The sequence below is a fragment of the Nannobrachium achirus genome (genome assembly GCF_963921795.1).
Source record: "Nannobrachium achirus genome assembly, chromosome: 20".
In the NCBI taxonomy this organism is placed as follows: Eukaryota; Metazoa; Chordata; class Actinopteri; order Myctophiformes; family Myctophidae; genus Nannobrachium; species Nannobrachium achirus.
The window spans coordinates 33,388,228-33,404,039 of NC_137827.1; the positions used below are offsets into that span (position 1 = coordinate 33,388,228).

A 15,812-nucleotide genomic window follows, 5' to 3' on the forward strand; every position below is an offset into this window, starting at 1 on the left:
TTTAGACATCTTCAGGCTTTTGCGCAAAATTGGTAAATGAAAAGGGAGTGGAAACTATATTGTTCGTTGTGGTTGGAAGGGTATTTCCAAGTCTTCGTGACTGTTGGTCACATCTTGTGGTGTGGCTGGACGTGTTGCCATGGAAACCCACATGACTTATGTAACTGAAGATCAATGCCTAAATGGAAATCAATGCCTAAATGGAAATGAATGGCTATCTGGGAAAACGTAGACATGTGTAAGGTTAAGCGGAAGAGAAAAACACTGAACACTGATATTGGCCATGTACCACTGGAACCACTAGGTGGAAGTATTACTCTCTTTGTGATGAAAGCGGCTAGTAGTGGACAGAGGTGACTTTACCTGTCACTCACACAATGTCAATAGTCTTGGCTAAATCTCTCAAGTGTCTCCTTGGCTTTCTTGCATTCTGCTCTTTTTCAGCTTTCTTTCAAAGCAGTAGGGATTAACCTCGGATCTCTTGTGGCATTTGAGTGGGGAACAAAATGAGAAGGGAGAAGAGTCATTCCAGTGGGGGTGGGGGGGTTGAGATTTGTAGCTGAGTGGCTGGATTTTGCTGTATAATACAACAACCACGTGGAGTGTGCATAAGCTAATAAAGTGACGTTGAGATTAATTGTGACTCCAAGGCAATATGATGGACAGAAATCAAATCACGTGGATAGGACCTACAGCCATGGCATAGATTTTAGGATATCTAATATCCATGCACAATGAAAAGTAAAACTGTAGGCTAGCCTACTGCTTTTTGGAATGTTGTATTGTTGGAGAAAAGTTCATTTGGGGTATGACCTAGTCTTTTTATACCTGATAAAACATCTCAAGATGTGATTGGTTAGTTATGTTACACCATATCTGTGCTTCCTTTAGCTATTTAGCTTATCTATTCAGAGTTAAATATATTTTTGAGCGGTGCAAACCGCTCCTATAAGCAGCTGTGCGTGTGTCTGTAGACTTTTTCCTCAGCGTTTTGCCATAGTAAAATGTCTGTGCGTAGCATCATGTTTGTCTAGTGATGTCATATGTCGTATGTCTGTAGCCTTTTTCCTCAGCGTTTTGCCATAGCAAAATGTGTGTGTGTCCGTAGCCTTTTTCCTCAGTGTTTTGCCATAGTAAAATGTGTGTGCGTAGCATCATGTTTGTCTAGTGATGTCATATGTCGTATGTCTGTAGCCTTTTTTCTCAGCGTTTTGCCATAGCAAAATGTGTGCGTGTAGCATAGCTTGTACATCCTTAAATCCTAGTCTGAAGATGTTATGCAAGCACGACCACCGCTCACTTCACATTGGGTGTGATTTTTTTATTTAGATGTAGGCCCTTCTAAATTCAATGATCAAACTTTGAGTTTGGGGTTTTTGACGCCATCCGCCTGTTTGCAAAGGCAGCACAAGACTTTTGTCTTTGGAGGGCCCACTGGGCCTGGGCCTGATCCAAAACACAATTTTTACGTTCAAACTACAATTGTGTAATGTAGAACTATAACATAGCCCATTTCATTCAAGTTTCTTCGAGCTGCGCGTGTGAGTATAGGCTAAACTTAAAGTGAAGCCATGTGGAGAGATCTCAGCATCTGGGACCTATTTGCATCAGCATGCGTTCTAATCAATCCAATACTGGCAAACACTGAGGCCCCCCCACACACACAGGCTATATAGGCCTACCCCAAAGCTAACTGTTAGCTGATCACTGGCAGAGGGAGAGAAGGAAAAATCAAGACTTTCATACATTTTCTTTTTGTTTTGTTTTTATAGCTGGGTTCAAGTGGAGAACCATTCTCAGACAGACTCATCCAAGATCGAAGACCCCTTTTAAAGAGCAGTGCATTCATGGTGATTTAGAATCACTTTGGAAGACTTCAAATGTGTCTGTGCTACTTGTATAAGATTTAGAATCGCTTTTAGAGCGACAGTGGAGGAGGATAAGACATGGGGCTAAGGTGAATGATGCTTTTGGGGGTCCATGGCGGCCCTCTTAAAAAGCCATCAGGAGAATATCCACCTGTTTACATATGCATGCCTCAGACAGATGTTGAATAATTCATCCATGGAGGCGGACAACATGCAGCTGTATTTGGGTTATAGGGGGGTGCGTGGGTTCGCACTTCGCTCCCTCCTGCCTGAATTCATGCAGCCCAAATTATAGGCATTACTTTGCAGGCAGAGCGAGGCGAGCCATCGAAAAACTGGGACACTTTGCATAAAGGACCCGACAGAGAGAGACGCAATGAAAAGGGGGAAAGGAAAGGATGGAGCAGCACAGGTTTGCAGTTTAAAACTGTGACAACACCACCAGTTGTGTCAGTGGGGGGAAAGAAGCTACACCCCTTGACGCCTTTATGTGTGAGGAGTATGTAGTCTACGCAGTACGCACCAGTGGTGGAAAAAGTAGGCTACTCTCTAATCACATTATTTACTTAAAGGTAGGGTGAGTGATTTGATGTAAGTTTCAGTTTTCATGTAGGTGACAGGCGGGGGCCTTCCTCCTATCTTGATCAAGTGGGGCCTTGGTGCGTGTAAGGCCCGCCCCCACTCGACCATGATTGGAGGAAGGCCCCACTCTATCCTGATTTGAGGAAAACCTGTCTCCTCCACTTAAACAGAAACTGTTTTTTTCTCCTCAAAGGGGATAAGGCTGAAGTCCAAATATGGACCAAACACTCTATAGTAACTATAGTATTATCAGAACATAGACCCATTTTGTTTTTATTGCCAGACCCATGAAATGGGTAGGCCTACATAAGCAAATGTCGGTCTGTCTGTCTGTCCTGGTTTTCTATATAAAGGGTATATATGATGATGACATGATGATGACATGCCTACAAAAGGCATGATGTCATAAATGATGATGACAGACAAGGGGTCTGGCACAACCAGGTTGACCTGGTCTAGTTTGAATTAAATGAAATCACTTACCCTACCTTTAAAGTTATACCATGTAACTTTTTTTATAAAACAAATCTTAAAATTGTCCTAACTGTTAAATCGCTAAAGTTTTAGAACCCCCACTCCGTTATTTTCAGCTTCTAAAGCCTTCTCTTTATATGTTTTCTATTATCCCTTTTCGCGGAAAAATGGCGTCATCACACTACCGGCCAATCACAGCGAGGGTTATACACTGCCGGCCAATCACAGCGCATCTTGTAGTGGGGTCGTTAGGGCGGCCATATTTGTAGTCTCCCGTGTGTCTCTATACTCGGGTGCACGGTGAAGCATGGGTGAAGGAGTGTATCTCCGGAATGGCTGAACGCACAGCAACCAGGGACCCCTCAAAAGATAGATCTCGGCGAGGTGGAGGCAGTCGCGGGGGTGTGAGAACCGAAAGACGCGGACGCGACCGAGGTTTGCTATAGAGCTACTGACCACAAGTTGAGCAACTTACACAGTATAGCTTTAAGTAAAAGTATCGAAAGTAGAAGTAGGCCCTACTACTCATTGTGTCCACTGTGCAGAATGTCATTTCACAAGTTTTCACATGTATAAAATGTATTAAAATGTTTTGAGAATAGCCGATCTACAATGCATCGCTGTGCACTGGTAGATCTGAGTTTTGTAATAATTATCAAAACTTACAAAGTAACTATAACTAAAGTTTTCAATAAATATTGTGGAGTAAAAGTGCAATATGTGTTTCTGAGAACTGAGAAGTAGTTGAGTAGAAGTAAATTTAGGCAATAAAGTACAAATAGGCTACCTCGGCTCAATTGTAGGACAGCACAGTAGGCCTACTAAATGTAGGCCTATACTAGTTACTTTGCCGTTTGCACCGCTCAGTCTTCTGTCAGACTGAGCTCCCAGTCCCACGTTTTTAGAGTTAGCGCCATCACCGCGTGCCCTTTAGGCACAGAGCCATCTAATGAATGTTGATGGAAGATGACTCCACCGCCGTTCCACCGATCCATCAAAAAGCACCCCTCTTTCTCCGAGCCAATTCATCAGTGCTGCACCTTTCAAACGGGAAGATCAATTAGATAGTTCACTTTATGTAAGGTGCTTTATATTGAGGCTGCGGTGCCAGTGAATCTCCTTCAGCCAAACGCTGTGTAGTGTAGAGCAGTGGTTCTCAAACTTTTCAGGCCGCGACCCCCAAAATAATCATATTTTAACTGGGGACCCCCCCACCCTGACGAGCATAAGAGTTGAGGCATTACATTTTGTATTGGTGGTTCGGGCATCTAGTACGGATGCCCCCCGAGCGCCTTCCTAGGAAGGTCCTCGATGCATGTCCCGCTGGGTGGAGACCCCGTGGCAGACCAAAGACCAGGTGGAAGGATTACATCTCCAAACTGGCTTGGGAACGCCTCGGTATACTCCCTGAGGGAGTGGAGGAAGTTGCTCGGGATAAGGAAATCTGGAAGTTGGAACTGTTACCCCCGCAACCCGATTCCGGATAAGCGGTTGAAAATGGATGGATGGATGGATAATGCTCACAGCGCCTCCTATGTAGATCTGCTATTTTCACAATGTATGCCACTAATATTTTACAACTTGGCCAATGTTTAATTTGTCAATTTAGAGGCATTAAAAAGTCCTTCAATTGTCACTTTAGAAATGTGCAGATACCCTCTATACACTTAAACTGTATGTTGGTTTGTTTACTGAAAACAATGTTGCACATTAAGTTAATCATCTGGGGACCCCCCAAAATAATTTGGGGTCCCGACCCACAGGTTGAGAACCACTAGTGTAGAGTGAGTCAGGCCAGAGTCCCCAGAGGTGAGAGAGACAGCACCGTTTATACCCCCGCCCGCACAGAAAGAGAGGGATAGGAGAGAGAGTGAGAAAAGGAGAGAGAGAGAGAGAGAGAGAGTGAGCGACGCAAGTGCGCGGCGGCGGTTTGCTTTGCACTGACTGGTTGGAGGTCCCTACCTACCTACCGCACCGGTGTGAGTGTCGTTGTCGCCGTTAGGTGGATGTTCCTGAGAGCAGGTGTTAATTGAAAACCGCGATCAACCGCGGGCAATTAAGTCCCATTGGATTAAAGCCAGAGATGACGGAGAAGACACTTATAACTTGGCTCGCATGAGTTGTGTGTGAGGATGCTGTTAATGTTTCGCAGTTGTTCGGTTTAATGAATTGTATGCGCGTTAGTTAATAGCCGCCCATAAAAAAGGCAGCACTGTTGTCGTTTAGGAATTAATTATCCCGAACTGTAAAAGATCGTTTTGCACGTAGTTTTCTTCCACCGTGGTCCACGAAGCACCGCGTCACTACACTGAATGAATAGCCTAGATTTGTGCTTGCGCTGAGACTGAAGAGAACGGCGGAGTGGATGGACAACAAAGCGTGCCGCCAGCTGAAGAAAATCAACATCAACGAGCGCGGACTGAATGGATGCGACGGCCGGTTTTGAGACTATTATTTAGACCTGTTGTATAGCTACACTTATTAAACAGAGTAGGCCAACAATTGTAGCTATAAATGTCAGATGAATTTCGGAGGAATTTCGTTTTTGTTTTTCGGAGCCCGTCCAGGGTACGCAGCATCTCAAGGCGCTGCGTAATGGGAGAAAAGTTTGGGAGCTTTGCAGAGGAGAGCCGCCAGCAGCAGAACCCCTCCGACGCATAACATGTGAAGCAGAAATCGTCGTACCTGCGACCAACAAAAGTTTTAAAGTGCAGTTTTGACGTCCAGTATGACTTGAAACACCCCTCGGGTGCCGGAATTCTCATTTTTTTAAAACGTCCCTCGATGAACCCCCGGCCGTTTGTTCAGACGCAGACGGATATTCACCATCTAGAGAGGGTTTCCTTGGCGTAGGAGAAGTAGGCTAAAGCCACGTTCCAGAGCGCTCCTGTGTGTGGACTGGATGTCTATGATGTCGTGGCAGCTCGGCCGGAGGTGCGTGGTGGAGGTGGTGATGCTGACCGTGTTGTCGTGTGTGTCCGTCTGGGCGGAGGAGAAGATCATATTCGACAGACACGCGGTCTACTGGAACAGCTCCAACCCCAAGTGAGTGTTGTTGTAGCCTGTAGGACAGTGGTTCTCAAACTTTTTCATGTCAAGGACCCCCAAATTTGACACTTATTAGCCCGCGGACCCCCATTTGAAAAGATATGCCAGGGACCTCCTATAAGAGAAGATTTTACGGACCCCCAAGGACCCCAGTTTGACATGCATTACGCTACAGACCCCCATTTAATGGCATATCTATCTCTGAGACCCCAATTTATATTGTGAAATCAATGTTAATTTAACTGAGTGTACAAATGGAACCCAAAATTTCGTTCCATTTGTACACTCAAGGGTCCATTTGGTTCCTAACTACCATTTAGCTCGGGACCCCTGGAACTCCCTCAAGGACCCCTGGGGGTCCCCGACTCCCCGGACCCCACTATGAGAACCAATGGCCAGTTATAGACATAATATATAGTTATAGTGTTGTGAGGGGGCTATGTCTGTCTGTCTGTCTATTTGTCTGTCACTTTCGCATGTGTCAAAATAAATATGGGCCCTCATAGTTGACTGAACGCAAAAACATTTGAAAACCCTAACTTTGTAGGCATGGCCTACAAGTTTGGGGGTTTTCTTTTCCAATTATCACTGGCAAAGTCCGTCCTCACTCCAGTCTTTCTCCCAATAATTCTCTTCCCCCCTCGCCTTATACCCAGCCTCCGCTGAAAACCTGTCATCATTGCTGTTTAGTCCTGGAGATGTGTTGGTGGTGTGGCTGAGCATTGTGATGGAGATATGCAATTCCCCTGTTTTTTAGAATGAGCGTGCAAGGCGTGCGCACACGCATATAATCTCTGTGTGTGTGTGTGTGTGTGTGTGTGTGTGTGTGTGTGTGTGTGTGTGTGTGTGCGCGCGCGTGCGCGTGCATGTGCGTGAGAGCACACACATTTTTTGGGTGGGATTTCTTTTTGTCTCACAGAGACAATGAGGGCATCATGCCTCCCCTGCTCATCAATGTCTGGAGATTCTCTCTCTCACACACACACACACACACACACACACACACACACACACACACACACACACACACACACACATCTTCTGCAGGGCCTCTCATTGACATGGGGCAGAGCACACACTGGGCCCGTCTGTCTAATGGTTTGTGACAGGCTGGCCAGCTCTCTCTCCCTCTCTCCATCTCACTCTCTCCGTCTCTCACTCCCCCCCCCCCCCTCCTCCCCGGTCTCTCTTTCTCACCCCCGCTCGTTTTAGCCCTCTCACTCTCCCAGGTAGATAAACAGAGAAAGTGCTCCCCACTCGCTCATAGCTGAATTAACCTGACTAACGGTGCGGTCTCCCTCTACATCAGCCCGTAAATACACACATGCACACACAAACTCACCCACACAGAACACGTGCAAAGACACGTGCACTTGTGCGAAGACACACACTGTCAAAAAACACAAACACACACATACAGAATAGTCACACACAAACATACGTGTAACACGTACACAAGACTCAATCTCAAAGACACATGCGCTCATGAAAAGACGCATGTAGATGCACACACCTTGCACATGCACTAAAAACACACAGTCACAAACACGTACACACTCACACCGAGCTAACAGGCCTGTCTCTGACTGCATCACTTTTTCACAGAAGGCTTCTGAAATATTTAACAGGCAAGAGGGAACATTCGCCTCTCTCTCCCTCCCTCCCTCCCTCTCTCTCTCTCTCTCTCTCTCTCTCTCTCTTCTGGTTTGCTTCATCTATCTGTTGCTCTCTCTATTTATTTATCTCTCACTTTCTCCATCCAAACACACAGAGCCATACGTGAGAGAACACACACAGTCTCACACACACACACACACACACACACACACACACACACACACACACACACACACACACACACACAGACATCACAGGGTGAATTTAATATATCAGCAGTGCGACTGTGTCAGAGTTATACAAACAAGTAGAAGAAGAAGAAGAAGGCATGTTTATCAAAAATGCATTGGCACTAAAGCAATTCCTGACTCTTGAGGACTAGGGCTAAGTTTGTTCTCTCTCTGTTACTCTCTGGTCATGCCTGCTGAATGTCTCCACTCCAGAGCTGTACTTTAGCTGCAACCGGAGTTTGGCCATTGCGGTGCCTGTTAGCAGCCATGTTAGACCCCCAGAGCTGCTGCTGCTCTGTGGCGTACATGACTATGAGCTGATATTCTGTTTAGAACTGAGCCTCACCCCCGTGGTTGCAGAGGTCCACTGCTATAGAGATGGGACGTTCGCAAACGAATATGAGTCTTTTGAACGGCTCTTTGAAATGAACGATGGGATCCGGTTCGCAGTAGCTGGGAGCCGTTCCTTTCTAATGAACAGTGGTGTAAAAAGTACTCAAATTCTTTACTTAAGTAAAAGGTATCAATGCTGCAATGTAGAAATACTCTGCCACAAGTAGAAGTTCGAAATTCAAAATGTAAAGTAGGCTACACAAGTATTGGTATCAAAATGTACTTATGTACTTAAAGTACCAATAGTTATACAGAATGTCCCATTTCACAAGTTTTGAAATGAATAAAATGTAGAAAAATCATTAGAAAATAGCAGATCTACAAGCTCACAATGCGTCTTATTGTGAGCTTGTAGATCGGCTATTTTCAAATGGCAGAAATGTATATAGGTTTTAAGGAGCCTAATTTGTAATCATAAATTCATAATCAAAATCTACAAAGTAACTAAAATGAGCCAGTCTTTTGAACGGCTCTTTGAAAGGAACGGATCCCAGAGATCCGGCTTACTTCAAAGAACCATAAATCCCATCTCTACACTGCTAGCCACGTACAGTGTGTTCTACCTTTATATCGCTTTCATTAAGCTTGTGTTTGGATTATGCCACGGCTTCGCTCTCTCTCTCTCTGTTCATTTATGTCCTGTTTGTGTGTGTGTGTGTGTGTGTGTGTGTGTGTGTGTGTGTGTGTGTGTGTGTGTGTGTGTGTGTGCGTGTGCGCGCGCGGCTGTGCGCGCGCGTGCGCGTGTGTCCATTTCCCCTCCTTGTGTTCTCACCTTTTTGGAGTGTATCTATTTATATTTTTCCGTTGTTGTTAATTAAATCCTGTCATCAAATCAACTCCTGTCTCGACCCACTTCTCGCAGTCTTGTTAGCGAGATAGGGGACTAACCTGTAAGCATAGGTAATTACAATAAATTAAAAGGGTAATTTAATTCTCAGTCCCATATGACTGAAGGCAAACTCTTTCTATCGAGTGCTCTTGTGCTCACCAGGCCACCTCTTGGTCCTGACAGATAATAGAAAATCTAGGGAGATAATCCAATTCAAACCACTCCGGCCACTGTTGGTCACGGTGCGGGGAGGGGGCGGGGGGTCGCACTTGCACAGAATGTTGTCTCTCCCCCTGTTGTGTGGAGATACGCCATCATACAATAACAAAGTACCGTAACATATTATCACATCAGCACTATATCTGGAATTCTCCCTTATACACGCATGAGTGGTTTATGCTGTAGGAAGCATTATAGGATGAATACACACACACACACAAACGCACGCACGCACGCACGCACACACACACAGGCAAGTAAATAGAGGCTAGATTTGGAAGAGATATGTGCACATACACAATTAGCACATGGATGCTTTGCTCATAGGCTCAGGCCAGGTTTGGAACAGATTTACACTTACACCCACCCACTCACACCTACTTCATGTCCAGTTTGGCTACTGGGTGGATAGTGTCCATACTGCCAACCCTGTTCAGCCTGCACAGATTGCACACGCACGTGCGCGTGCGAAAGCCCCCCTTGGCCCCCACAGTCCCCTATGCCTGTATTATAAAGCTTGCAGGTGAGAGGCTTTGTTCATCCTGTGCAGCTAATGTGCTCAGAGCAATGGACCCTTTTTCACACACAACGCTTGTGCGCACACACACACTATACATAGTGTATTACTATACTTATGGGGACATCAACATTTCAAGACCTGATTCTAAAAACGCCTTTTAAATCCTTTAAAAATATATGTTTCTATATACAGTATATAGCAACATAAATTACACAGATGTTATTATTATTATTTTTTTTTGCCATTTTGAACCCTAAAAACCTGACCTTAGTTGCGCGCCAATGTCACGTACTGAAAAGATCAGCTGACAATGCATGGTGCTTTGCCGTGCGTTGTGAGCTTATAGATCAGCGCCAACTAAGTATAAATCAAGCATAATTCCAACCTTAACTCCATACCTAACTTAAGGTCTTCTTTTTACGGGCAAATTAGCAAATCGTCACAAAAATGCGAAGTATTCGCCTTACGCCTTTTCCCATACACACCAAAGTGTGACACGAATATGCGTATAAAATTCGCCAAATTTAATAGGTGATCTGTGGTGCGAATTGTTTGGGGCTGGCTCACACAACCCATCACATCACATCACAGCAGAGAGGATACCACAGGTTCACTGTTCCCCCGCAGCAGACAGGCAGTCTGCAGCAGCAGTGGTGTAAAGTAGGCTAACTAAGTACATTTACTTGAGTACTGTATTTGTAGGTATTTGTACTTGAGTCCAATTTCTACTCCACTACATTTCGGATCCTATTGTATTTTTACCCAACTATTTATTTTAACATTAGTTGGTCTTGCAGATATAAATTATAATAAACCATACTTTTACCAGTAAGAAATTTTAGTACTTTTTCCACCACTGATGGCAGTACTAGCTAGCAGCCACACAGATGAGACGACACGCACTGTTCCCCTCGGCCTCAATGCAAAGGGATGGTCCCTCGTCCATGTCCTATCTCTGTCTTTAAATAGGATAGAGTGAGCTTGCTTTGATACAGAGTGAGAGAGGAATTCGCCCTGGAACTTTCGCAAATTCGAAACAATTTTCGCTTTTTCAAAATTCGCGGTCGGTGTGGAAGCTTGCATTGACTTTATAAGGTTTTTTAAAAAAAAACGTATTATTCACACATTCGCAGTTCGCAAATTCGCCCCCGGTGTGTAAAGACCATAGAGTTATAATAAGAATAGAGAGGACACCAGATATCCCCGCCCGTGCACTTACATTGAGTTGCTCACCCAGCGCATGAGGCGTTTTCACCCCTCCTTCCGGCTAGTAAAACCGTGACGTAGTGGGTCTACTGTGACGCATTTTTCGTCATAATTTGTGTTCATGGACGCGCTTCATGAACGAGCACTTCCGGTATGAACGCGCGTCAATACAAAGAAGCCTAGACGCGCGTTCATGTGAGTAGACCCAACTGCAGTACCTCAAAACGGCCACCATGTCCATTTGGTTTCAGGGCGCCCCCAGGGTTCTGGGGGCTTGGTAAAGACCTTTAACCAGTAAATACCTCAGCTTGAATCTTTTCCAAATGATCCCAACGTATTAAAAGAAATCATACTAATTTCATTAAGCGTCCCGCGAAGCTTGGCCAATGTGACCCTGGCCATGTATAATCAGACACCAATATTGACAAAGCCAGATGTAGGAGCTGTTAGCACCACTCAAAAACAACTATAAGACAACCAATTCTCTTGCGAGGAACAGAAAAATTGTCCCAACGTCTATTTCTCACATTCTACTATAAATGTCCCCACAAGTATAGTAATAAAAGTACACACACATAGACTCACACATCCACGGTCCAGAAGGAACACCTCATCTAATCCCATGCTTTATCCCTCAAAAGACTTGCTCTTCTTTTCCTTCTCCATCCGTCCATCCTCTCTCCTCCGGATTCATCTTCCCGTCTTTGAAGAACTTGGTTTCAAGTGACACTCTCACTCTCTGAGAGAGAAAGAGACCCACACACACACACACACACACACACACACACACACACACACACACACACACACACACACACACATTGCATGAGCACGTACTGTACACCAGCACTTACATTAGAACATGCAAGATGTGCTCACACACACGCACGCACGCACGCACACACACACACACACCCACACACACACACACACACACACACACACACTCACACACATGCCCTACATGCACACACATACACAAAATTGCATCACACAGACACGCAAAGTACAAACCACACACACACACAATTGCACCACACACACACATACTGTACATGCACACACTCCTTCACTTGCAAAAAATTGCATCACACAGACACACACAATGTGCAAACCACACACAATACATAAATCCACATTGACAACAGTGTTTGTCCTGTCTAGGGATGCGGACTGAGAACCGTGCCAGTTTGGTACCGATTCCTGATTAGTCAGAACTGAAATGCCAATAGGCTCCGGGACAGAGAGTGCTGCAATCAGTATTTGAAAGTCAATTTATTCAAACAAAGTATTTAACAAACAGACTTTACTGGGGCTGGCCACTCCATATGAACTGCAGCCAAGGTATATTTGAAGATTCATTTTAACAAGTTTCTATTTTCCATTTGAGAAAAGGACAGCATCCATGATTGATTAACTAGCGGATAGTGTCTTCTTGCTCTCTCCCTTGAGTCTCAGCTCATTCACTATACAACACAACACAAATGAGAAGATTATAGTAGACTCTCACAAATTGGAGTTTTCGGTTTGTGTAATTATTCTCTGACTTTGGTACAAACTTCTAATTCTATTAAGGAAATTTGCAACTAAGCTGTTTTGGTGTCTACAGCAACAAGTCGGTTGTGTGCATCCCATAAACCAGAGAGACAGACAGGCATGTTGTGCATGGATAGTTAGTTGATGGGATCTAGACTCTAGATCCCATAATCTGGAGGGACTGTTGTGTTTTAATGGCTATTGCAACTGCTGGGTTGTATGTTGCCGTAATATAAAACAACCAGTTATAACTGTTGATTATTAAATGAAATCCATCAGAGTGGTAGATGTCAATAAAGGTGTGCACGCTAGAGGATTTTCAATAATAACCACAAACATAACATGCATGTATTTTACAGATTAATTTATTTTAATTGTAGAACACGCTTCAGACAATTCAGTCACAACCCAGAACCACACATTTGGCATTTTTAGTAAATTATTTCAGAATGGCAATTCCATGGACAGGGGATCTCAGAAATGTGTGTGATAAAATGTGACTTCAGATTAAAACATAATTAAATTTTCTCCGTCCGTACCCCTCCCCAAGTCTAACAAACAAATATAGAGAATTTCACTCAATCATAAGCCTATATTGGTAATCTGCCCTCGTACTTCATTTTCATAGACCAGAGGATGTGATGAATAAATTATACAAAAAGTGATGCCTCATGGCTCATTCATACAGGTTGATGCCTTTATTCATGGTAAAAAGAAAATCTACTGTGTGCCGAATAAAAAACTGTGTTCCTTTATTCGCTTTCTGTATGGATGTAATCAAACAAAAATGTATTGCACAGAAAATGCACCCCTGGTGTGGAAGGAGGAGCAGGATTTTACGGAATCGGCTGACATGATCTATGGATACTGGACAGGACAGGACAGGACAGGATGAAATAACCAGACTTGATATTTATGCATAATTGACATACAGTATTTTCTGGACTATAAGGCGCACCTGTCTATAAGGCGCACTGTCAATGAATGGTCTATTTTCAAACTGTTTTCATATATAAGGCGCACCTGACTATAAGGCGCACATAATAGACGCTACCGTTGCGTTATGCATCCAACAGATGGAGCTGTGCTAAAGGGAATGTCAATGTCAGTGAATGATCCATATATAAGGCGCACTGGACTATAAGGCGCACAGTAGTTTTTTGAGAAAATTAAAGGCTTTTAAGTGCGCCTTATAGTCCAGAAAATACGGTACTTACATTACCATTTCAATTCTAATGTTTAGCCTGTGTGAATGATAGAATATTTGATGAACTCTTGAAGGTGTGCTACCAGACATGTATTGCAAATTGGTCAAATCACCAAACTAATTAGAAAATGTGTATTTTTTACAGCATGTCTTTTTTCCCCTCCAAATTATGGGGAGACTATCAATAAGCAATAGTGATAGCAGTATTGACATTAATAAAAATGATACCCATCCATGGTCCTGTGGCACACAGTGATATGTGGTCTCTTAACACTTCTAGCTCTGCCACACACACACACACACACACACACACACACACACACACACACACACACACACACACACACACACACACACACACACACACAACGATTTGCATCCAATTTACATGTAGCCTTGCTCACGCCCCCGCACAGTTACTGACAGTTTGTCAGACTCTAACCTGCCCCTGGGTTAAATCTTTCTCCCACTATAACCATCATCCCTCTCTCCACTTACTGTCTTTCTATTTCTCTTTCTCATTCTGTTATTGTCCCCCTCTCATTGTCTTTTATTCTGCCTCACTCGCTCTCTGCCTTTTCCACCAGAATTTCCTTTTCTCCTCTGTCCTTTTTCTTTTGCTCACTATTACTGTTTTCCTTTGCTCCGGGTTAGTATTTTTTTCTAAGTAACCGTTAGCTCAGCCTGCATTCCCTCTGGCAGAAACGACATTACAGACCATATATTGTTCCAGGTCCATTAGTGTGTTTACTTAGGTCAGTGTCAGAAGACTCATGGACATACACTAGGTGTCCAAGACACTCTTCTGGATAGTTAATAAAGGTTATTATTATTATTTTGTCTTTCTATTTACCACCCTGACAAATCCAGTTCTCAACTGCCCATAGAAAGCGCATAGTAGTCTGTTAATTGTGTTAACAGCCTGGCATAAGTCTGTGTAATGAGATATAAAATGTTTACTGACTTTACCCCATTGTTTGATTACCGGTGCTGGGAAGCAGCCTGACAAAATAGGAAAGAATATTATTAAATAAATTATATTTACTGCGTACTGAGCTATACTGCTGCCACTGCTGCTGAAGTTGCATCGGTTGCTACCTGCCACTAATTAGGCTTGTTGATGATAATGACTGTGGCTTACAATGGCAATGATGATGATGTAAGGTCTTCGAAACAATTCGCGGAGATCCCAGGAGCAGTTGTTTTAATGGGGAGAGAGAGAGAGAGAGAGGGAGTGAAAGAGAGAGAAATAGACAGAGGAAGAGAGAAATAAGACAAGACAGGGATTGCAATGAGGTCTACAGAAGGAGGTATGGCTGGAAGGAAGGAAGAAAGGACGAAGGAAAGATGGAGAGGGAAAGATGAAGATAAAAAAGAATCCAAAGAAACCCAATTACGAATGAAAGGGGGAAGAAAAAACTTAAGCGAAAGTGAAGAGAAACTAAGCCGACAATTGAAAGATGCCACACAGCAAAATCCTAAGTGTCAATTACGGGTCCATTTTCCCCACTCTCAGTAATATTGACACTCAGGATTTTGCAGTGTAGGGCTGCACTCCAATGCAGGAAGGAACAATGGGCATTGTCATTCCCGCTCCATTACGAGTTTCGGCTCCCTTCTAATGCATCTCCCCTGCTCAGGTCCTGTGTGCTGATTGAGTTAGTTGAATGTGAATATAAGGAGCCTTTTCAGCGCTTTTTGACTGGCAATCTGATGGCACCCCATGCCTTCCTCCATTCGTCATATTGAACTGCTGGGGGGATTGATAATAACACACACTACACATACCGCTATCTACCTACGGCTCTCACTGGCCCTCAGAGAGACGGAGTGGGGAGAGGAGAGGGAGAGACGTGAAAGGGGGGGGGGGGGTTGTACAGCAAGGATTAGAGGCACAAAGAGCATGAATATGAAGCAGGACAAAGAGATCAGTGTATTACAGACACAGAGAAGAGGCCTCTGGCCTTTATTTCAGAGCAAGATGGCAGAAGTGTGCGAAGAAAAGGGAGTTAGAGGAGGGCTCAGGGCGCAGTGGAAAGGAGGTGAAAGGCAAATGAAAAAGAGAGGTTGAGGAAAGCACGTA

General features: G+C 44.1%; 1 protein-coding gene across 1 annotated transcript in view; it reads left to right on the plus strand.

Annotated features, from left to right (window-relative positions):
- Positions 1-5,826: 5,826 nt before the first annotated feature.
- The window catches only part of efna2a (ephrin-A2a), a gene marked incomplete at both ends in the record, with an annotated part of 101,853 nt that continues 91,867 nt past the window's right edge, over positions 5,827-15,812 (plus strand). The window contains one exon of the mRNA XM_080750394.1: positions 5,827-5,969. Coding sequence (XP_080606520.1) covers positions 5,827-5,969 — 143 coding nt within the window. The remainder of the gene's footprint in view (positions 5,970-15,812) is intronic.